The 23524-nt window shown below is 35.0% G+C and overlaps 1 protein-coding gene across 4 annotated transcripts in view; it reads left to right on the top strand.

Annotated features, from left to right (window-relative positions):
- Positions 1 to 23524, top strand: part of LOC105468235 (collagen type V alpha 2 chain) — a 274423-nt gene that overhangs the window by 215222 nt on the left and 35677 nt on the right. For all 4 annotated transcript variants that reach the window (XM_011718336.2, XM_071073054.1, XM_071073052.1 and 1 more), the window contains 14 exons: positions 2025 to 2102; positions 3742 to 3786; positions 4742 to 4795; positions 5242 to 5295; positions 6414 to 6467; positions 9380 to 9433; positions 10408 to 10461; positions 11330 to 11374; positions 11867 to 11920; positions 14983 to 15027; positions 18641 to 18694; positions 21807 to 21905; positions 22424 to 22468; positions 22581 to 22679. In XM_011718336.2, the coding sequence (XP_011716638.2) occupies positions 2025 to 2102; positions 3742 to 3786; positions 4742 to 4795; positions 5242 to 5295; positions 6414 to 6467; positions 9380 to 9433; positions 10408 to 10461; positions 11330 to 11374; positions 11867 to 11920; positions 14983 to 15027; positions 18641 to 18694; positions 21807 to 21905; positions 22424 to 22468; positions 22581 to 22679 (834 nt within the window). The remainder of the gene's footprint in view (positions 1 to 2024; positions 2103 to 3741; positions 3787 to 4741; positions 4796 to 5241; positions 5296 to 6413; positions 6468 to 9379; positions 9434 to 10407; positions 10462 to 11329; positions 11375 to 11866; positions 11921 to 14982; positions 15028 to 18640; positions 18695 to 21806; positions 21906 to 22423; positions 22469 to 22580; positions 22680 to 23524) is intronic.

Below are 23524 nucleotides of genomic sequence, written 5' to 3'. Positions count from 1 at the left end.
TCTAAAAATGGGAGTCCTAGATGACATCTTCTTCCAATAGAAGACTGTTTTGTATACATTGAAAATCTATTGTCGAGTGTAGCCACGTTCATCAATGATGTTAACTTGATCTTCTGGATAACTTGCTGCAGTGTCTACATCAGCATTTGCTGCTTCACTTTGCACTTTTATATTATGGAGATGGCTTTTTTCCTTAAACCTCATAAACCAACATTTTCTAGCTTCCAACTTTTCTTCTGCCACTTGCTTGCTTCTTTCAGCCTTCACAGAATTGAAGAGGGTTAGGGCCTTGCTCTGGATTCGATTTTGGGCAAGATAATGTTGTGGCTCATTTGATCTTCTATCCAGACTACTAAACCTTTCTCCATATTAGCATTAAGGCTGTTTTACTTTCTTATTATTTGTGTTTACTGAAGTCGTACTTCTAATTTTCCTTAAGAACTTTTCCTTTGTGTTCATAAGTTGGATGACTGTTTGGTGCAAGAGGTCTAGCTTTGGCCTATCTTGGGTTTCAACATGCCTTCCTTACTAGACCATTTCTAGCTTACAATGTAAAGGGAAAGATGTGAGACTCTTTCTTTCACTGTTGTGTCTCAGGGAATAAGTAGGCCCATGTAGAGGAAGAGAGATGGGGAACATCTGGTTGGTAGAAGAACACACACAGTATTTATTGATCAAGTTTACTGTCTTGTATGAGCATGATTCAAGGCACCCAAAACAATTGCTTTAGTAACATCAAAGATCACTGAACACAGATCATCATAAGAGATATAAGAACAATAAAGATATTAAAGTATTATGATAACTAACAAAATGTGACACAGAGACACAGAGTAAACACATGCTGTTGCAAAAATGGCACCAGTTGTCTTGCTTGGTGCAGGGTTGCCACAAGACTTGAATTTGTAATAAACATAATATTGGTAAAGCACAGTAAAATGAGGCATGCCTGTAGATTGAGACCTTAGCAAAGATACATAGGAAGCCTGAATATGATTTTTGCTTTACAAAAGTTCATACACATTTTTTTCAACAGATTGTAGAAGAAATTGCCAATTTATTTATAAACAGCACACACATTCTTTCCCACCAAAATTTGGAAACTAATGTGACTACTAAAATGTATATGAACAATTTTGGTCAGTTTGATTACTAGGGTTTTTTAATTGTGAAAGAGAGTAGGTCAAACTGTTTCCGATCTTGGAACAGTCAGGGATTAATTAAAAGGACTATAAAAGTTTTATCGGCCGGGCGCGGTGGCTCACGCCTGTAATCCCAGCACTTTGGGAGGCCGAGACGGGAGGATCACAAGGTCAGGAGATCGAGACCATCCTGGCTAACACGTGAAACCCCGTCTCTACTAAAAAAAAAAAAAAATACAAAAAAAAGTAGGCGGGCGCCTGTAGTCCCAGCTACTCGGGAGGCTGAGGCAGGAGAATGGCGTAAACCCGGGAGGCGGAGCATGCATTGAGCTGAGATCCAGCCACTACACTCCAGCCTGGGCGACACAGCGAGACTCTGTCTCAAAAAAAAAAGTTTTATCAACTTACGTAAATATAATTTAAAGTTTACTGGGCATTGAACAAACAAAGAATATCATCCAAAAATAGTCCAAAATGGAATCTGGAATCTTTAGGACAAATGTTCTAAAGGCATCTTTTAGGTTTTGTTTAGATGTTTGGCATGTCTAACTGTGGGAAGAAATCAGTTAAAGAGACTTAAACCTGCAATCAATTAGACTGGCTAGTGATTATCAGAACAACCCATGTTTTTATCAAGTATCAGACATTTGCCACGTTGCAGAAATTGCTCTGGAGCAACATACTTATAAAATACTCTGGGAAAGAATGGTCAATCAAAGGCAGAAACAATCAAAACAACTTAAGTCTTTTTCCAAGCTCTAAAATCAAACAGTTAGAATGGCTGTTAGAAGAGGCATTCTATAAGAATTCTTTATCCATATGAAAAGGATGTTTATGTATGTCTTTTACTGTAGAAATAATGTCAACACATTGCTTTTACAGCCGTTTTCAGCTCAAATGGCTGGGTTGGATGAGAAATCTGGACTTGGGAGTCAAGTAGGACTAATGCCTGGCTCTGTGGTAAGCATAAATTTTACTGATCATTGAAGTACTTCAGTGAAAAAATTATTTTAAATACAGAATCTTGAGTTAACTAGTCAAAGAATAACATGCATCTTCTTAAACACACTCATTCATTCATTCATTCATTTAATTTATTTACTCTACTATGTGCCAGTTAAAAGCCCGGCATGTTTCATTCATAATTATGCAAACTTTTTGCTGACATTAATAAAGGTCTATCTGTATATTTTATTTAATATTGGAAGAAAATAAAGGAGTTTAAGACATATAACCACAATCACAATAATAAAACCTATAGATTTATTAATAGAAAACAAAACTATTTTATGGTGCTGTTAGAAACAGTGGTTTGGTAAAACTTTGAAATGAGATGTTTTGCTATTTTCATTTTTATTATTTTCTACTTAATATCCTCTGGCTGCCTTATTCCAACAGCTCTGTGGTTTCCTGGCTGGGTCTTCTCAACATTCTTATCCTCTTTTGAATTTCTTCAACATCAGAAAGACTCCCATTTTTTTTCTGGATATTTGGAGCAATGCAATTTTATTGACTAAATTAACACTTTTAAAACCAACTCTCCATATTTTATTGCTCATAACATAATTCAAAATAATTCCAGGTTAATAGAATTTCAGGTAATAAGAAGTGCAAAATCAGACCTCATAGATAACCACCCCTACTATCCATCCTTAAGGCCAGCATTATGAGCATTTTAAATATTATTTGTATATTTTTAAAGTTACTAGTAATATGGCATCATTTAGTGATTCTTTTGGGATTTTTTTTTGAGTTGCATGTTTTTATCCATTTGGAGTTTAAATTACATATGTAATTTTAAATGGAGCTTTTCTTACTACATGTTCCATTCAAAATAAAAATTTAAAATTTTGCCATAAGAATAAATTTGATTTTAATTTATTCTACTTTTTTAAAGTATGATATTTAAAAATAGTAATAGACATATAATAATCAATGTTCTAAAATCTCATTTTTGTTTTCTCTAATAGACATATAATAATAAATGTTCTAAAATCACATTTTTGTTTTCTTCCTTTTGTTATGCCTCAGTGGAACGATTTCATGTTTAAATGAGGAAAGCCTGTGTGGATAGTTTCAATCAATGTTGTGAAAGAAAGAAATCACCCAGGAAACTCAGTGCCCCAGATCATTTTCAACTCATATTTAATATAATCTAGTCATTATTGTTGATGTTTCATCTACCTTTAATTCAACTTATTTAAGCTATAAGAATTATCTGCTGTGAATCTGTAGAATTAAATAGGCAGTTTGAGAACTAACTTATGTCTGCCAAGATTTTTCTTTATTCGGATGTTCTCATTAACAGAACCATCCATTAAACACGCAAGTGTTCTTGTTCTAAAGACAAGCGGTGTGTACAGACATATGGCTCATTTCTCTTTGTAACACTGAGGGTATGTATAAAATCATCCCAAATGTTGTCCAAGCTTTAATCTTGAATTTAGCTGCCTTCCAAATGAGTGCAGATGGAGAATGTCATCATCCCCCTTTGTCAAAGCTTCACTTTTCCAGATTCTAGAGATGATTCAACATTTTTGAAATATTTGACTGAATTGTCATGAGTACTATGCAACATTTCTCCTCATTTGTTTTTAAGGGTCCTGTTGGCCCAAGGGGACCACAAGGTTTACAAGGACAGCAAGTAAGTCTCTTTATAATTAAGTTACATACTATAGGAAAAAGATACACACATATATTACATAAGGTCTCTGTGACATGACTGCTTTTGGCTGGTTTTAAAATTTTATATTGTAATGCTCACTTCAAATAGGATATATTAAAGAGTTTTTATTTAGAAATATATACAGCATGTTTTTGCAAAGTTTATTGGGATAAATTTTTATCATCTGATTTCTTTATGTGACTGACCTCCGATAACAAGATTCACGATTACATGCCTTTGCGTCTGAAGAAATTCATTATGTTATGTCATGAAAATGTTCATAATTGGTTATATGCCAACTCTGAAGCTATGAAATCAGATCGTAGGAGGCAATCCCCATGTGATATTATTAGAAATAAGAATCAAGATGTTTGTTCCATGGGATCTTTAGGAAGAACGTAATGCAATATACTTTTAAAGTGCCTATCAGATGCCAGTAAAATAGTGATGTAGAGCTATTTTTATTTTTTATAGCAATTCAACAGGCATCAGAAAATAGTATTTTAAAAGAAAGAATGAAAATAACCTTTAGTTCAGTCAAGATTACCACATTGTCATTATCATGTGTGTGGAGTTTTACTTCAAGCAATCAGTGAATAGAAAAGGTGGTTGATGATGGTGATGATGATGATGTTGATGAGGAGAACTGCCACTGATTGAGCACTCATGCACTCTGTGCCAGCACTATTCTAGGTTCTTAACATACATTAATCACTTAAGCAGCCATAACAGCCTAATAAGGTAAGTACCAATATTATTCTGATTTTACACTTTAGGAAACAGTTATAGACAGATTAAGTAACTTGCCCAAAGTCACACAGCTGGAAGATGGCAGAGCCAGCTGTCTGAACAATTACACTGTATATTGAGAGAGCACAGGATTTAATATTCTATTTTTCCTTGGTTTGTATATATACTTTGTTCTCAATTGTAGGGTGGTGCAGGACCTACAGGACCTCCTGGTGAACCTGGTGATCCTGGACCAATGGTAAATGTCAAGTAAGCATGTAGACCCAGTTACATTTGGGTCCACCGTTATAATGATGTCAAATATTGAGTTAATTTATCTTCCCAGGTCCTCCCTAATGTAGGAAGAAATAACAATCCAGTTTGGGAGTCCTGTTCTATGACCCGTTCTTAAGCTATATGTTTCTCGTAGCAGAATATTTAAATTCAAAGACTGATTATGATCATTAGACAGTGCTGAGTGATTTGCATTCATGCAATTACACTTTTTTTCTTGTTGAGCACATGATCTGAGGGATGCAACAAAAAATTCAAAACATTAATAAAACTATTTTCTCTTTTTCAACAATATTTATTATTTTCATTCGTCTCAATAATATTGTGACATTTCATTTGTCTCAATATTTTGAATTATATTATTGGTAAGTAAAGGTAAATATTCTTTTTTTCCTTTTGTTTTGTTATTAGGGTCCGATTGGTACACGTGGACCAGAGGGCCCTCCTGGTAAACCTGGGGAAGATGTAAGCTACCTTTCCTCATTTTCCAGTCAGGTTTTGAAGAGGCGAAGGAGTTACAATGTTAAAAAGAATGTTCTGTATTAATTTCCATTACATTTCCCCACCCTTTTAGCTTCCATTAAATTCAATGTAAACAGAAGAACTCAGAATAGAAGTTTACAAATATCTAAAAGGGGCTCTTAATTTGCATAGTATTGTATTATTAGGTACTACTGTCTCTTCCTGCATTCCCTGGGTTTTTGTTAAGATTTCTCCATTAGATGCTAGGCTTGTTGTCACAGTAGCAAAAACCTTTCCTAGTGGAACCACTGAAATTATCTGAAATAAAAAATATATTGCTTTGATGGAATACATCATTATGAGGTCTTATATAAAGGAATTTTTAAAATGTGTTAGTAGTATAGTGCCAATATGGCTCCCCAATGATGAAAAAATGATTTCTTCAATTGGATTTTTAATTAAAGACCCAACTCCAGATTTTAACATTAAGGACGTGTAATCAGAGAACAGTGTGCAATAGCAGACTTATATTTCTAGATTCTTTTCTTAGTTGTACCAAAGTTGAGGATCAAATTATGGGTAGGCCATTAATTTCTATGTGATACTAAACCAAGTATTAATAAATATTTTCTCTTTGTGAGTCATAAGATTCATTTAAACAGGTTACATTGAATTTGGCTATAGAGCACGTATTTCTGGTAGTCCTTTCTTTTTAACCACAGGAAAGAAATGGAAAGTAGTATTTTAACAAGCAATACTTTAATTCAGTGTCATGTGATCATATAGAATTCTATAGTATATATCCTATAGCATACATGTATGTTTGTGTGTATAAATTTTGATATTCATAAAATAGTGAGCTAGATCAGACCAGGAAAATTTTCAACAATTTATTCTTCTGGATAAATTAATGAAAGCCACAGACTAACCTGATAGAATCGAGTACTATCAGGAATATAGGGAATAGAGCCTATTTTTATTTTATTTTTTTTGCACTGTTTAGAGAATTGCACATTAGCTTTCTAAAGAAGGCTGTTTTATCAGTAATTTATCATTTAGTTTCAAAGAAGAACCTTTTAATCACTTTTGCCTCCCCAATCTCCTACATTTTTTCCATAAAGGGTGAACCTGGCAGAAATGGAAATCCTGGTGAAGTGGGATTTGCAGGATCTCCGGTAAGTTTATACTCAACATAAGGCAAACTTTGAAAAATAAAGAACATTGAATTAAATTGCAATTCTCTGTATGCACATGTATCAGGCACTAAGTAAATGGAGACAAACAAGCATTGTTTGTTTCTGTAAAAATGTGAAATGTCACAGGACATTTTGCCAGAGTGATGGCTCTGCTTTGCATTGGCACCATAAATACGCCTTCTGGAGCTAGAGAAGTATATCGAACATAACATGAATACCCTCCAAACTGAGTATCAAATCCTCAGAAAATTCAGAAAAAATAGTTTGTTTTTTTCATAAAATGAGTTACCAGCTTGACCTATTTACAGTTCACACTTCAATCCTATTTTAGCTTTTTAAAATCCTTTTAATATTTTTACTTTATATTGTCACATATGTCTAGACAATAGCTTGAAGAAAAGCTTGTTGCCTTGTTTTTTTATCAACTAGGGACAATAAATTATGGGCGAGATGCCTCTTTGGCTGCTCCCCAAACCGTAATTTTGGCTGAAATTCTTGATTAATGTTCTGGGTCCTAAAATCATATGACAATATACACTGATTTCCAGCCCTCCTAACACAGCTGTTTTCTTCCCCTTTGGCTCCCTAAAAGAATAGACCTCTGGCAACTACTCCACCATCCAAGACCTGGCCCCTTGGCCATTCTCTGAACCCACCTGTCTCTCATCACTCAAATTGCTTTGCCAGGCCCTCTTCTAGAATGTGTTACACTGGCCATGGGGAAAATTAGAGTATGATAAGCAAGCAAAAATCTTCCTCAAGCGTTCCTACTTCTTGGGTTTCTCCTGCCCAATAGCCCAAACATTCACTCTCCTATTTATTTTCTATAATTTCATTATGTTTCTACCACTCAATACAATCAACAGTATCACATTACTTTCTGTTTACTTTCTGAAAATTGATGAGGTTCAATGCTAGGAAATGTTTTAAACAAATGAATGCTCCCTTATCTTTTAAGGGAAATTTACAAGGCTCAAAGGATTATTTGGTTGCAAACATAAACCAGTTTCCCAACTCCCTGCTTTCTTTCCTCCTCCATCAGCCTGGGAAATAAATGCAGACAAAGGCATGAGGTTTAATCATTAGCACAGATGTCCTTTTCAACCCATCCAGGTTTGAACTTCCCAAGTCCTGCTGCACTCTTGCTCATGCTCACAGTGTGGGCCCTCCATGGGGAGGAAGGGTGCCCCGCCAGCACACCACAGATGCACTGTGCAAGCTCAGTGCAATGTGTGATTGCGCTGTAATGAAAGTCCTGGGTCAGCAGAATGAGAATTTTTTATGAGCATTAGGACATCTGGTTCATTTTCTTGTTACATTAGGGATATGTAATCACATGAGAATTTCCCTTGCAGACCATAAAAACTGAAGTTAACTAATTATTTGAAATAACATAGCTCAGCAATTCTCCTATAGGCTTAGATGGGTCTGCACTAAGTTGCCTGCTAAGGATGGAGAGGAGACAAATCTCTGTAAAATGAGGCCTTAAGTTGAAGACTTAACGGGAGTTCCTGATGTGAAATAATTCTTGAGCAGGGTTGTGTAAACAGAAGAATTAATGGGACTTCATTTGTTCAGAGAGCATGATTTGTTTTACCCCTACTGTGATAACCCTCTAAAACACTAAAGAAATAATTTTCTTTCAAGAGGTCACAGAGGAATTATTGCTTTGATTTTGTTATATGAATTTCATTCATTGAGTTCTTATTCAACCGTTTAGAAATAGTGAATGAAACCTATGATTTGCAGAGCAGAAGGATTTTGTTATCAGTGTAAGATCATGCTAGGACAAGAGAAGTTCCTTAGGAAAGGTTAAAGGACTATGAAAGTAAGAAATATTAAACCATTTCTTTATTCAGTTGTTTATCCAATGATTATTCATTGAATGTCCATTAACCAAACATAAGGCTAACTGCCAGCTATACATAAATTAACAATAATAATCAATACGTGATAATATGGATCAATGCTATCAAGGTGCTAAATATACTGGCGACGGTGGTAATGCCAATTCAATGCAAAATCAAATTAATGTAGGCCATGATAATAAGTAAATAAGTAAGTCACTAGCTTAGTATCTATTTTAAGACGGTATAAAAAAACTTTCATGCATCATTTCAAAGTAATTGTACCACTGGATTTGATTTTCTGTGGTATTTCTGTTGTTTTTTATTTAATGTGTTTAGGTGAAAGCTACATAGAATTTGCAGAAATTAATTATTTAGTCAAGAAACAAAGCATTCTCATATTTCTTGACTTTCTTTTCTGTTGGATATTTTGTTTATTCATTTAGCTTTAAAAATAATTATAAATCCACAAAGTTTCTCCTAAACAATTTATTTTAAAAATTCCTGACCACATTATAATACTATTCTTCCCATCATATTCTGCTGCCAATATTCAGAAATTCATAGAAAATAAAAACATTGGTTTGCTACAAAGGCATTTAATGTTGTACCATAAATAAAGCACAATAAAGAAAGAAAAGGATATTTTTATCTCAAATTTCTCTCCTGAATATTTTTTCTCTACCTTGGTATAGTCAATTCTCATATTGGACATATTGATTCATGCTTATATTTTGTTTTCACTAATAATTATAACACAGTGATGTCATGTGAAAAATTCTAAATGTCATTAACTCAATACCTGGTATTAATTTGTATCCTTGTATAAGTCATGTTTACATTTCTAACAGCATATTTACTTTGCTAATTTTGGTCACCCAGATATATTTTGACAGATAAAAGTATATTGCTTTTTGTTGTTGTTGTTGTTCTTAATATGTTGCTGGAAAACTGTGTACTAGCTATTTTTTGTGGAAAATGATATATTAAGGAATTTTGCATCCTTATTGACTCTAAAATGCCTTATCTATGTTTTCCTTCCAGGGAGCTCGTGGCTTTCCTGGGGCTCCTGGTCTTCCAGGTCTGAAGGGTCACCGAGTAAGTTCAATCTGTTGTAATCCTCTCAGATACTGTAGTTTAGTGAATAGGCTCTGGGGAGCATTACCTTCAAAATCTTTACTAGTCAATTTGTTGATTGTCCTTAACTGTCTATGGTAGCAGTATTTATCTGTGGTTACTGAAATCATAAGTTTTTTATACATTTCCTTTGGGTTTAATTTGATTCAATAAAGAAATATATTTTGAGTTCTTACTGTGTACTGGACACTATGCTACAAAAGAGGATACAGTGATGAATGAGAAAAATCTCTGACCTGAAGCTTCAGGCTAATGGGGAATACGGATGAAAATTTAGGCAATTCCTATATAGTGGAAGAGGTGACGTGGTAGAGATAGAGAGTACTAGGTCACAGAAGGGGCCCAGTCTACTTAGACTTGGAAAGCAATAGAATGCCTTTTTTTATTACTGAAGATAATTACGATGTAACTATTATGTATTGTTTACGTATGTAGAATCTATCATCTATCTAATCTATTTGTCATAATATCAAATAGTGATTTTCAATCAATATACACTGGCCTCTGTTTTGAGTAATTGAGATTTTGATTAAGATGTCTGGTCTGCTGCTATACTTGTTATTAAGTATTTTGAACATTCACCTTGAATACAAATGATATTTTATAACTATATGAACTCTGTAGTTATGTGTTTCCTCTAAAGCCACTATAAGTTTTTTATTTGTAGCTACAGTTTAATTTCTACAAAGTCACAAATGTTTGAAGGGTGAGAACATTGCAAGCTGAAAATGTTATTTAAAGGCGAAAACTCTAATTTTCCTTGAATAAGCTTTCAGAATAGGTTGAGAATTTGAAAATATTTTGAGCAACAACTTTAAATTTGAGATTCATTTTTATAAGGCAATTTCTGCAAGCTTATTTTTGGTTCTTCTTTTATGCCTTTGAGAATTGAAAAAAAACAGGATACAAATACAAATTTATATTTTTCTTCTCAGGGACACAAAGGTCTTGAAGGCCCTAAAGGCGAAGTTGGAGCACCTGGTTCCAAGGTAATCTTATAATTATCTCACTGTAACCTCACTTTGGCTTCTTAGTTTTGCTTCAAATGTTTACACATTTTTCAGAACCATCTTAATTCAGCAGGAGAGAGGGCTATAAATAAATGGTTAGGTAAATAAACGTAATTTTTCAAAGATGAGTGGCAACGGCTTTACCATGACATGACTTAATATGCCCCCAAGAACAGCCTCCATGGCACTGGGTGTCTGCCAGTGTAGGATGGGTGTTGTCTTCATATGAAGATGGCACTGTGAATCTATCTTCTAAAATACAATCATTCAGTTTTTGTCTTAAAAAATATCTGAAAGATTTAGATAGTTCATTAGTCCCATTATTGAGTACTCCTTTAATACCAAGACCCTCTACCCATTGTTTCTTCTCAAAATTTATTTGTATTTCTACAGGCAGAAAAAACATCAAGGAAGTATAACGGAATTTTTAGTGGAAAACATCATGACCTAATGTGGAAATCATTTGACTTTAAAATTTTTTATTTCTAAGTCTCCTAGAATAGATCTTAAGATAATATTACAATCAATTTTAGCTTTGTAAAGTTTTACTTGAGACATATCAGACATAGATAAGTCCTTTCCTGAGACTAGTTACTGTGGCTAGGTATGATAGTTTCCATCAATCTTAAGTCCCCAATATTAATTTATATGTATTTCTTTAAAACTATACTACTATTGCATTTTGAGAAGAAGTAATAGAACAACATTCTGAGATCCTATGTCAAAAGTACATCTTTCATATGCCCTCTTTGAAAATATGCTTTTAAAATTACACACACAGAGCAAAGTGATGTGAGTATCAGTTATAGGCTTCTCATACTGTAATGTATTCTCATTTTTGTTTTAGGGTGAAGCTGGCCCCACTGGTTCAATGGGTGCCATGGGTCCTCTGGTATGTGCTGGTTTTCTTGTTTCTTAAATTTCTAAGGTTATATTTCCTTGCCTTTTAGATTATAACAAGAGAATTTTTTAATGAAAAGTAAAAATAAATGGAGAACGTAAGTTGGCTGGTAAAATAATCTTGATTACTAGCTGATAGACAAGCACAAGAGAGTTGAGCCCTTCTAATAGCAAAGGCTTTCAACATTTCATTGTTTCTCTTACCAGTTGAATGCCCTTATTCTTTTTCTATACACAGTGATCAAATCAAGATTATTGTAGATTTAGCCCATTAAAGCCAGGTTAAGTGAAATCTATCTATGTAAGGGGTGATAGGTTATTTATCTCCAAATGGGGAGAGTTTTTCAAACCCAACATTGCCCCTGGAAATACTACTGCTTGGTGGCCAATTATCTTGAGTCTCAATTGGATTGAGTGGGGTAGTCAGACTACCCTACATTTCAAATTAGGTGCTTCAAGAGATATTTCTTCTCTATCGTCATAGGGTCCGAGGGGAATGCCAGGAGAGAGAGGGAGACTTGGGCCACAGGGTGCTCCTGTAAGTATATCTGCTTTTACTTATACTGCTGAGATGTATATTTCAATTCATTTTTAGATTTAGTTTACTGAACTTGCCTTTTAAATGAAATTAACAGTACTGGTCACCTTTTTTTTTTCTTTTTCTTTTGGAATAAAGTCAGTTTTACAGAAAAGTTGAAAATAAAGTACAGAGAATTCTTGAACAACCTTCCCTTTGCTTTTAATGTTAACATACAGCCACAGTACATTTGTTGTCTACTTTAATACAAAAATTAAGAAAATAATGAATACATATAGCAGCTTGGAATATAGTCCATAGAAAAACACAAACTTGGATATACTAATAAAATTACAATAATAAGAAACATTTATCAAAACCTTATTGTATGCCAAGAATTCTTCCAAGCATTTTATTTTATGTTCCTCATACTCGTAAAAGGTGGGTACTCTGAGTGCACTCTTCGAAAGAGCTGAGTCTCCTGATCACCTGTCTTTGATTCATTTTAATTATACAGATTGAGAAATACTCTTGCAGACTATTTATGTAACTTGAATCTGTATAGGAGGCATATTCTAATTATTCCTTTCACAACTCTCTGAAGGTCAGGCTATACTGACTAATATTTCAAACTTATAGTTCATTACTTTACACCTACTTTGCTTTAGAGAGTTAAGGACTGTCACCTTTCCTCTATTATTTCAAGATCCGATCATCACCATTACTCTTAGCAATCCCAGGTTTACACTGTCTCTGCTATTACCTCCAGCCCATAGCGGACGACCGACTCAGAGCTACTCAACAGTACCAAATTCAAGGCCCTGATTTGGAAAGTGCAAGACCCTCTCACCAGCCCATTCTATATCAGTTTAGTAAGCAGAGTGTCCTAAGGGGATATAGAGGATATTATAGAATATAGTCAACTATTGGCTTATCCAGGCTAACATCATCTATCAATATAGTATGCTCACTTCTCTGTGCTTTCTTCTACTGTCTGCCAAGGGAGGTCTGACATTTCTGCCCCAGCATGGGCTATTGCTCTTCCCACATTTCTAAGAACTGTCTCCCATGTTAGCACTATTTCTCAGGGTTCTTACCAGGGTGTTAAATTGTAATATCATGAGACAGTGTATCCACATCATTAAAGGTTTCCAACTTTGTATTCTGTTTTTTGATACAGTGCCTTCAGGACCAAGACCCATACATTCTTTCTCAGATCCCACCTCTACCTAATGTTTAGGTCTTATAGGTGCTTTGGTGTATGATATCTTTTTTAAAAAGTAGTGGTGCTAGTTATTGGTCTGGTATACAGAAGTGAGGCTTAAGTTGTCTGCCAAAGTAGAAGCTTAGGTATCATCTTCAACAAGAGAGAAGTACCAACTATTAATGGGGGGAATGGGCCACTTCTCTAGGCCCAGTGACTTTAGATGGACCTGAGATTTTAAAGTTCTTCTTTTTTCGTTTAAATTTTGAGGACAGGGTCTTACTCTGTTGCCCAGGCTACAGGGCAGTGGCACAATCATAGCTCACTGTAGCCTTGAACTCCTGGGCTCAAGTGATACTCTCACCTCAGGCTCCCAAATAGCTGGGACTACAGGCGCATACCACCATTACTGGCTAATTTTTTTTGTAGAAACGGAGTCTCACATTGTTGCCCAAGCTGGTCTAAAACTCCTGGCTTCAAGCAATCCTCCAGTCTCAGCCTCCGAAAGTGCTGGAATTACAGGCATAAGTCACCAGGCCCAGCTGAAGTTCTTCAGTGTGTTGATGCACATATCCTAATGCCACTCCTCTCAATCCAGGACCCTGACCATGACATAACAGACTTTCTAGGTTTGAGAATTCAACCATCCCACGAGCTCTCATAGTCTTGCATTAAGCCCTGTGCTTGGCCTGTTATTCAGCTTTTTCTTCTCTCTGGTTGCAGAAGATGAGAATTTAAAAAAATGCTGCCAAGGAGTCTTGCATTGGTGATTAATCACCATCAGCCTTTTAGTGTCTTTCTCCAATAGATACACTATACAAGACCCATGCAATTCCATCAGCTTTATAATTGTCATTTTCTTAATTCTTCTCAAATGCCCAAGATATTGCACCACTAGCCCATTCCCTTAAAATATCTCTGTTCACCACTGGTGACAATATTTGCCATTGTGCCATCGCAGCATGCCAAGGGTGATTCATACTCCGACTGTCACCAGCTGACCAGTGGGAAATCCAGCTTAAAAATCCCATTTTAGAGTTTGCTTTCTTGTAACCACTCTGGCATCAATGGTCTTAGGGTCTTAGGTCAGGTTTCCTAGGAAACAGCCTCAGGAAAGTGACTTGTATACAGTACAGGAAATTTATTGGTGAGTACTCTTAGAAACTATTTTTCAAGGAATGAATAAAAGCAGGGTTTGTCAGAGGGAGAAATTGAACTGTGTTGCAATTGCAACAGAGATCTCAGTCAATTTCAGGGGAACTGTGGAGCTGAGATGGCTCTTGCAGGCTTGTCTCAAATAAGGGCCAATGCTTTGTATCCCTGCATTGACCGAGGAAAGAGTGCAGTCTTGAGAGAGCTAATTCCCTTTAGCTGAGGGCAATTCCTAGGGAATGTCTCAATAGCGAGCCATCAGCAGCTGACAGGATGAATACTTCAGTACTTAAGGGAGTCCTGGGTGAAACCCACAGGATTCATTATAACTTCATTTATCTCTTTCTGTGTGTTTTATTTCCTGGACATTGCTTCTCTGAGTTAATCTGGCTATTAAGAATATTGAGGTGTTCAAATTTTCATTGTCTCTGAGTTCATATGTTAGAAGATGATACATTAAAGTAAAAAGAATCATTTTAATCAGTTTCATTTTCTCAATCTTGATTTTATTTCTTATTGCTATAAGGATAGATGCATTTATGACTACCATATCAGCTTTTGTAAATGTATTTATATTGCTATTAACTGAGTGAGGGTTATTGTCAGTTAACTTTAATATTTATTCTTCAATTTTTAACATGGAAATTTTTTATAAAGCAAATAAATTATGAGAAAATACAGTATAAAATGTAATCTTATCCTATCTTCTCCTTTTTCTCTTAATTAGGGACAACGAGGTGCACATGGTATGCCTGGAAAACCTGGACCAATGGTGAGTTATATTACTTTCATATTAATTCATTAATTTATTCATGCGTTCTTCCATTTGTATATTCAAAAACATTTACAGAGCACTCACCATGTTCCAGACACTTGGAATAAAAAGCTGATGGACACACAGTACTTCTTCAACACTGTTCTATTAAGGAACAGAGATATTAATATTGTTATGTAACATAATTGTTAACTCCATAATATAGTATACAACTTCAGGTGTGGGAACAACTTTCAAGTCAAGTCCTGAAAATAAGTATTTAATATATAAAATGGGCAAGAATATAACATTGTCCAGAGGATACATGGATGAGAAAACACAGTGGGCTCAGAAAATTCTAGGAAGGCAAAATTGGATTGAGAGGCGGGAGCTAGATCATGAAGGACTATACTTACCATGTTAAATGGTTTTTGAGCTTTTTTCTATAGTAGTTAATGTGAGATCAGGCCAGGCGCGGTGGCTCAAGCCTGTAATCCCAGCACTTTGGGAGGCCGAGATGGGCGGATCACGAGGTCAGGAGATCGAGACCATCCTGGCTAACACGGTGAAACCCCGTCTCTACTAAAAAATACAAAAAAATTAGCCGGGCGCAGTGGCGGGTGCCTGTAGTCCCAGCTACTCGGGAGGCTGAGGCAGGAGAATGGCCTGAACCTGGGAGGCGGAACTTGCAGTGAGCTGAGATCCGGCCACTGCACTCCAGCCTGGGCGACAGAGCAAGACTCCATCTCAAAAAAAAAAAAAAAAAAAAGTGAGATCATTCAGGGATTTTAAACATACGAACATTATGACCAGAGGATAATCTGTTGGTAATGTTTGAAGATAAAATGAAGACGGCTAAGAATAAAGAATGAGTTTGAATACCACTGGCATAATTCCAGAAAGAAATTACAAAGATGTGAACTAAACTTATTATGGTAGTAACAGAGGACGACTGCATGTCAGTGAGCTAACAACTCTAATGGACATGGCCCAGTAGATTTCTGGTTTAAAGTGTTTGATGGATGATGTAATTTATCTGAAATTGGAAATAAAGAAAGAGGAACAGGATACCGTTTGTGAGTTTGAGTTTAGAATGGGAATAAATGAGTTCAATTTTGTGATTAGATTTGCAAGAGTGGAGCTCAGGATAGAAATTTGAATTTCAAATGTAGTTTTGGAAATTTTTAACATACAGGCAATACATACAGCTGTGGGAGTAAAAGTGTAACATGGAATGAGAAATGATGAGGTCTCAGTGTGTACCAATATTTTGTATACTGTGCTTTTTTGTGCTTGGTATGGACAAGGCTATTGTATTTTGCTTCAGACCATCTTGCAGTATTTCATAGGTAATCCTCTGTAACTATGAACCTTTAATTCACGCTTGAAGATGGAAATCTGGATACTTATTTAACTATTGCAAATTAGCTAAATAACTAGATCTAGATCATGAAGAGCTGTACTTACACACTTAAAGGACTTTTGAGTTCTTTTCTATTGTAATTAATGTGAGATCATTCAGAGATTTTAAACATAGGAACTTTATGACCAGAAAGATCATCTCCTGGTAATGTGGATGATGAAATGAAGATGGCTAAGACTAAAGAATCATCTGTAAATTATAAACAAAGAATGAATTGTAAATTATAAACAAAGGCAAATATTTTAAATTTGACACATTTCGAACATATGCCCTTTTTTAAATTCCCTTACTTGCAATAGTTCTCCCATGTGAATAGCCTCAATTGCTGCTCATTAACTGCTGAGTTACCCAGAGGTACAAAGGATCCTAAGAGATGTGTGGAGCTGAAGTAGATTTTAGTTGAAACAGTGCTGTGGATCAAGGTCTCTACTACTATTCTGTCAAGGACACTTAAATTATATCTTTACAAGCAAAATAAAACTAATTTAATTTTTAAAAAGAGCTTCAAGACATAAAGTTATTTTCTGAACTTTAGAGCAATTTATTATACATGTGCTTTTTCCATCAATTATGTGACTTTAATAGCAGTGCCCTGACTTTTAAAAGGAAGATATAATGGTATCTAGAATAAATTATTTCATATATGATTAACACTGGTTGCTAGTAAAATGTACATACTTATATTGTAGGCATCATGTAGTAAACTTTATCTGTTCATCATGAAATTAGTGGTTCTCAACTTTGACTGTACATTAGAATTACCTGGAAACTTAAAAATATTGATGTCCAATCCAATTAAAATGTAATCTCTAGAGGTAGACTCAGAAATCAGTATTTTTTAAAGCTCTACAGATGATTCCATAGGGTCATTAATGTGGATAGCTGCTGCAGGAAACCAAAAAGTGGTGTTTTATAATAGCACAAATATATTTATAGAATGTTATCTATAGTCATTTTTTAATGTAGTAATTGAGCACAAAGTTGCTACTGAAAATGCTCCTAAATAAATAGTCCATGGAACAATTTTATTTTACTCCAATAGGAAAAGTTGAGTCAAGCTCTACAAGGTAAATTATGCTAACAAAATACCAAGGAAAGAAAATATTATGAGGGAAAGAGAGAAGGTATTGTAGGAAATATTCATGGTCAACATGGGCCAAGACTGAATGATCATAAAAGAAAAAAATTTAAAGCTATTAGCCAAAAGTAAAGTATAATTATAGTAATTGAAATCATTTGCCCCAGGGATCTTTTCTTCCTGTTTCTCATAAGTAGGAAACAAAACATAGAATGAAAAAATAAGTATACTTTGAAAGGGCTTTTATTAATTCAAAACTGATGAGATTAAAGTACAGTCCTTGAAGAGTCAGAATAATCTGTACTAGAATTCCTCTTATACTCACTTTTAAATTTAGTCTTTTAATCAATGGCTTAAATTCTATGCATGCCTTTCCAAATGGAGGGTAATATAAATATCCACTTGTTATTGCCTGAAAAACCTCTCTAAAATATCCAGAATTTTTTTTTTTCTTTTTTTTTGGAGATGGAGTCTCACTCTAGGTTGGAGTGCAATGGCGCAATCACAGCTCACTGCAGCCTCCACCTTCCAGGTTCCAGCAATTCTCCTACCTCAGCCTCCCAAGTAGCCAGGATTATAGGCACCTGCCATCACACCTAGCTAATTTTTGTATTTTTAGTAGAGACTGGGTTTCACCACATTGGCCAGGCTGGTCTCCAGCTCCTGACCTCAGGTGATCTGCCTGCCTTGGCCTCCCAAAGTGCTGGGATTACAGGCGAGAGCCACCACGCCTGGCCTCCAAGTGGTTCTTAAGCATCATTTTTACAGAACGAAGTACTAGATTTTGATATAAAATGTAACTTTCTAAAAACTGTATTGATTAACACAAAGAAAGTACATCTCTCAAGAGGCAATTGTTTGAAACACTTTATGTTTGTGATTGATTTAATCCTATATGCTATTTGAGTAATCCAATTATATTTAATACCTTGGATATGTCTTTTAGCATTACTTTAGACTGATGTTGAAAGGTACTTATAATGAAATTAGACTATTATCTTTGTAATTTTAAAGTGAAAGGCAGGTTATTCTTATGTGACAAATACAAAATGACACCAAAGACTTAAAAATGACCTAATTAGATACTAATTAAATACATGTCTGATTACTTCTCTGGTTTCTTTTAATAGGGTCCTCTTGGGATACCAGGCTCTTCTGGTTTTCCAGGAAATCCTGGAATGAAGGTAAGACGTTAATGTTAATGTACAGTATTTAACTCTACATGATTACATGAGCCCCAAAGTGAAGAATGACATTTAATTAATTGAAAAGTGTGGAAGTTACTTTTAACTAAGGAAAGAGCCTAGAGTATGCCCTTTGTTCATTATTACATGGAAAAAGATAAATGAAAAAATAAAATTAACTGTATAAATATAATTAAAGGAGAATCACTTATAATTGTACCCTTATAATATCAAAGAACCTGATGTGTTAGGACTCTAATGCCAGACAATCAAAACAGCTCTAAGGAATAGGAGCTTTAAACTGAATTGGAACTCTATTCTCTATTCTTGAATAGAGTACTTGGAAGTAATAAACAGCAGAAAGTTCCAAACAATAGTAGGTTAAAATAAATTAGATGCTGTCAAAAGGCTGTTCTTTCACCTAACATTTGTTATCACTCTGCACTCCCCCAGACCCCCAACCCAATTCTATGCAGCCATTAAAGGAGTGGGCATGGAGAATATTTCGCTCTCTATGTAGGAATGATTAAAGTATTCTGTGGGATGACTTACATTTGTAGTGAGTCACAATTGGTTCTTTCTTTTAGTACTTTCAGATAAATTCAAGGATGACAGTAGAAGGACATTAGGATTACATTAGATAAACTGGTGAATTAATTTAGAATACCTCTTTCAAGTCATAAGCAATATAACACATCTGATTCCCCCCGATGCCGTGTTTCCCTTTGGCAATGACTTTCTTCATCCTGAAGAGATTATGCACAAGATTATGCTGTACAAAAATGACTGCGGTCACAGACAGTCACCTGGCCCCTCCAAACCTTGTTTTCTCATGGAATTTTGTTGAGGATTAAGTGACATCATCTACATAAACCCATCACATAGAGCCTGATGCAGAGGACACCCTAAATGTAGGTTCATGCTTCTTATTAGTTGTGCTACTCAAATTGGATTTGAAGAAAAATGTCTGTAGCTAACATTTCAGATATTCCTTGAAAATGTGAGAATCACCAAGTCAAATTATTCTTTAGGCTCTCTCTAATGACATATTCAAACACGGTGCTATGGGGATGCTGCTGCTTGAAAACAGTGCCTTAATTCCTTTCCCCGTGTTCACTGAGAACTCAGTGTAAACTCAAGTGGGTGGGATCTTCTTGGGTCTCCTCTGAATCTGATCTTCTCCCTGAAGTCCTAATAATGTTACTACCACAGACTCTGGCCCAGACTCTCTGTATAACCCTGTCAAAACATGCAAAATCCCTTCCCTCTTTTTGTGAGACCCTCTGGCCCCAAACTGAGTTCTGGTTAAGGAAATATTCTCAGATCTATGAATTAGCAGAAAGAGGTTTATACTCCAACTTTCATGGGATTTACTTTAACTTCACTAGCAATCATAGTTTACACAACCCAACCATTCACTCTGGTTACTTCTCTCTCCTCCTGGGTGTTTGTGGCACTGGTTGTTGGCTACTGAAAACTGCTTAATAAAACTCAAACATCTAGCAAAACTGTTTCTGTTAGAAATTTTCTGTCTTTTCCTTCCTGCATCTCTCCACCATAAAATTCCTGGATCTTTGTTTTTGGACAGGGTCCTGCTTTTCCTACAAAGTTCTGCCATGGTCTCTGCTCTCTGACTAAAGAATAAACTTCTAAATCCAGTTCTTTGCATTTCAATGAAGTGAAATAGAGATTCAATATGCTTTACTGATACTGATGAGATTCCTAAGGCTTAGAATTTTGGTTTTCCAGGCCCCTTTATGATTAGATCCATATAGGTACATAATAAGCAAGATAAAATACAGAAGCCAAGTGAAGTTTGAATTTCAGATAAGCAAAGAATACATGTGTAGTATACATATGTCCCAAATATTGCATGAGAAAAACTTATGCTAAAAGTTATTGTTTATATGAATTAAAACTCAACTAGGCATTTTTATTTGCCAGCTGGACTCACTATCTTGGCTTGAAATAAAGGGAGCTATTAAGTTACCTTAACCACTTCACTCTGCTTTTAATGTTGCATTTTAAAAAATATCTTTTAATTCTTATCAAAGAAGTGTTGTTTCTTTGGTTTAAAAATAGATGGTATTTTGCTTATAAGGTTGCCAAAAATTAAGTTGATTAGACATTTGTAGTCCAGATGTTTTTCACTTTACTGATAAATGCTTTCTTGAAGGTCAGTGGAATTGAATTTTACAACTGAAATCTTATACTCTGAAATATGATTTGTTATATTGCTTATATAGCAAGGAAACAATTTCTTGTTCTGTAATGATGGTATGAAATTTTATATAGACTTTTTACAGTGAATCTCACAAATTTGGAAAACTATTGTCTGAATCTTGCAGCACATTTTAGCTGATATTAAGTTGCTTTATAAATATTGGAAAATAATATGATTTATCCTCTAATGATTGCATGAAGCTTTAATTGTGCAGTAAATTGCTAGACTTGAAATGTCTAGCTTTACCTTGAACAGAAACAACCCCTTTAAATACAGTGGGTCGGTCAGGTTTTCTCCCTCATTTGATTTGTGTTAAAGAGTCTGAATGTATACACTATTTATACAGAAATGGGCTTGAATAACCTGAGCATTTATGGAAGAACATATTAAAAGTAAACCATGCAGATTTAAGATTATCTATTCTTTGATAAATATCTTAAATAAAAAACATTTAAGAATATCTTATTCCTTGAGTAACTCGGTGTGCCTGAGGTGTAGGTTTCTAGTTTTTCTTTATGAACTTAGATTATCTTAACTGTTTAATATGTAGTAAGTGTAAATTCTGACAGATGTGGTAAGAAAAATTCCAGATTTTGTGGAGGTTCAGAGGAGAGGGAACTTAAGCTAACCCTGGTGTAGGATTTCTCTAACTGGAGATTGGATATGGAGAATATTCCTAGTGAAGAGGCCACCAGCATCATCCCTTAAGAAGGAAATGGGAAAGTGAGTGCACTCCTTAAGCTTGGTTGGGCACATATCTCTTATAATCCTCTTTGGCCTCTTTAAATATTTGGGTTTCAAATGTAAAATTCCAAATAAGCAGTCAACTTTGTACAATGCCACTCTTGTATTTTTCTTAAATTAACATTTCCCTTTGCACCCTTTTAGGGAGAAGCAGGTCCTACAGGGGCGCGAGGCCCTGAAGGTCCTCAGGGGCAGAGAGGTGAAACTGGGCCCCCAGGTCCAGTTGGCTCTCCAGGTCTTCCTGTAAGTTTGTGGCATATCTAAGAACCAGCCCAGAAAGCTGGACATTTCTTGTAACATCAGAACAAATTCAACCTATTTTTTTTTTATTGATACATAACATTTATACATATTTAGGGGGATACCTGTAATGTTTTGTTATATGCCTAAGATGTGTAATAATCAAGTCAGGGTATTTAAGATATCCATCCCATTGAGCATATATCACTTCTATGTGTTGGGAACATTTTAAGTCCTCTTTTTCTAGCTATTTTGCAATATAAAATTTAATATATTCTCTGAATTCTGAATAAGTGCTTACAACTGTGAAAAAATGTGTTTCCCTTGTCAACTCTGTAAGTTTTACCTATTTTATGTAAAAGAGAATTAGTCAAAAAAGTAATTTTTATGATATAATGGTGGCTGATGTTTAAAAAATGCTTCTACTTCCTTTTTGAAGATGGCTGGACATCTGTCTACTACCACATTTGTATCTAGATATTGCTTAATATTTTATTATATACTTTTAATGTACCTTTTAGGGTGCAATAGGAACTGATGGTACTCCTGGTGCCAAAGGCCCAACGGTGAGTAATGCATTTATGCCATGTGAAGCTCAAATGGACATGATTCTTTAGACATTGGCCCCAGACTGTTACCTGTGTCTCTACTTATCACATCACTCTTGCTGTTTAATAGGGCTCTCCGGGTACCTCTGGTCCTCCTGGCTCGGCAGGGCCTCCTGGATCTCCAGGACCTCAGGGTAGCACTGGTCCTCAGGGAATTCGAGGCCAACTGGTAATGACCTTTGAAAGAACTGTCATCCTTTAGTGTAATCTAACTACCAAGAGTAATAACATGTAATGTGATGCAATGAAACATAGATAATGTGACTTACCCAAATGAGGGAAGATGGGAGTCTTTGTGAAAGCCAAATATTGTGGTACAATGTAGATGTTTAAATTCTAAGTGGGAACATTATTGCAGTATGTTAAATTTTAGTGTTCTTTTATTTAAAATAATAAGGTTATAACTTTATGGTTCACCTCATAGACTTTTATGAGTAATTGAATAATAAATACTATAAAAATATTATGCAAGCCAGTGTGAGGAAGTATAGAGCTTCAACAGGAATTTATAATGACAATTTGGCTAAAAATTGGTTCAGCAACTATTTCTTGAGAGTTATTCTTAAAGACTGATTCAAATATATTAATCAGACTGAATGTCAGATTAAATGTTTTAATATTTTACAGAAATTATTTATTAGAAAAATATTTTGATGAACCCATAATAAAGCAACTGAGAAGTTGTGCTTAATAGCTTTTAGCTTGATGTATAAAAATAAATATTTAAACAAATATTTTCAATTCTGTTCCAAGTAATGTGGTCATGCTGATAAATTCTCTTTAAGTGCTGGTGACAGATTTATTAAAACATGAATGTTGCTAGTGTCACATTTGATTTCACCAAGTTTTGAATTTTGTAATCCGGTTCTTACAACCTAAATTACAGTTGGTATTTAAAGACACACCTATAGAAAAACCCTCGAACACTCCAAGAGTGAAATGCCCTATTTGAAGTTGCTAAATTCTCAATAAATATAGCATAAATATAAAATTATTTTGATTCTGGGTAAACAG

This window comes from Macaca nemestrina, chromosome 11 (genome assembly GCF_043159975.1).
Source record: "Macaca nemestrina isolate mMacNem1 chromosome 11, mMacNem.hap1, whole genome shotgun sequence".
Lineage (NCBI taxonomy): Eukaryota > Metazoa > Chordata > Mammalia > Primates > Cercopithecidae > Macaca > Macaca nemestrina.
The sequence above is the reverse complement of the archived record's forward strand: the minus strand, read 5'-3'. Positions and strand labels throughout refer to the sequence as shown.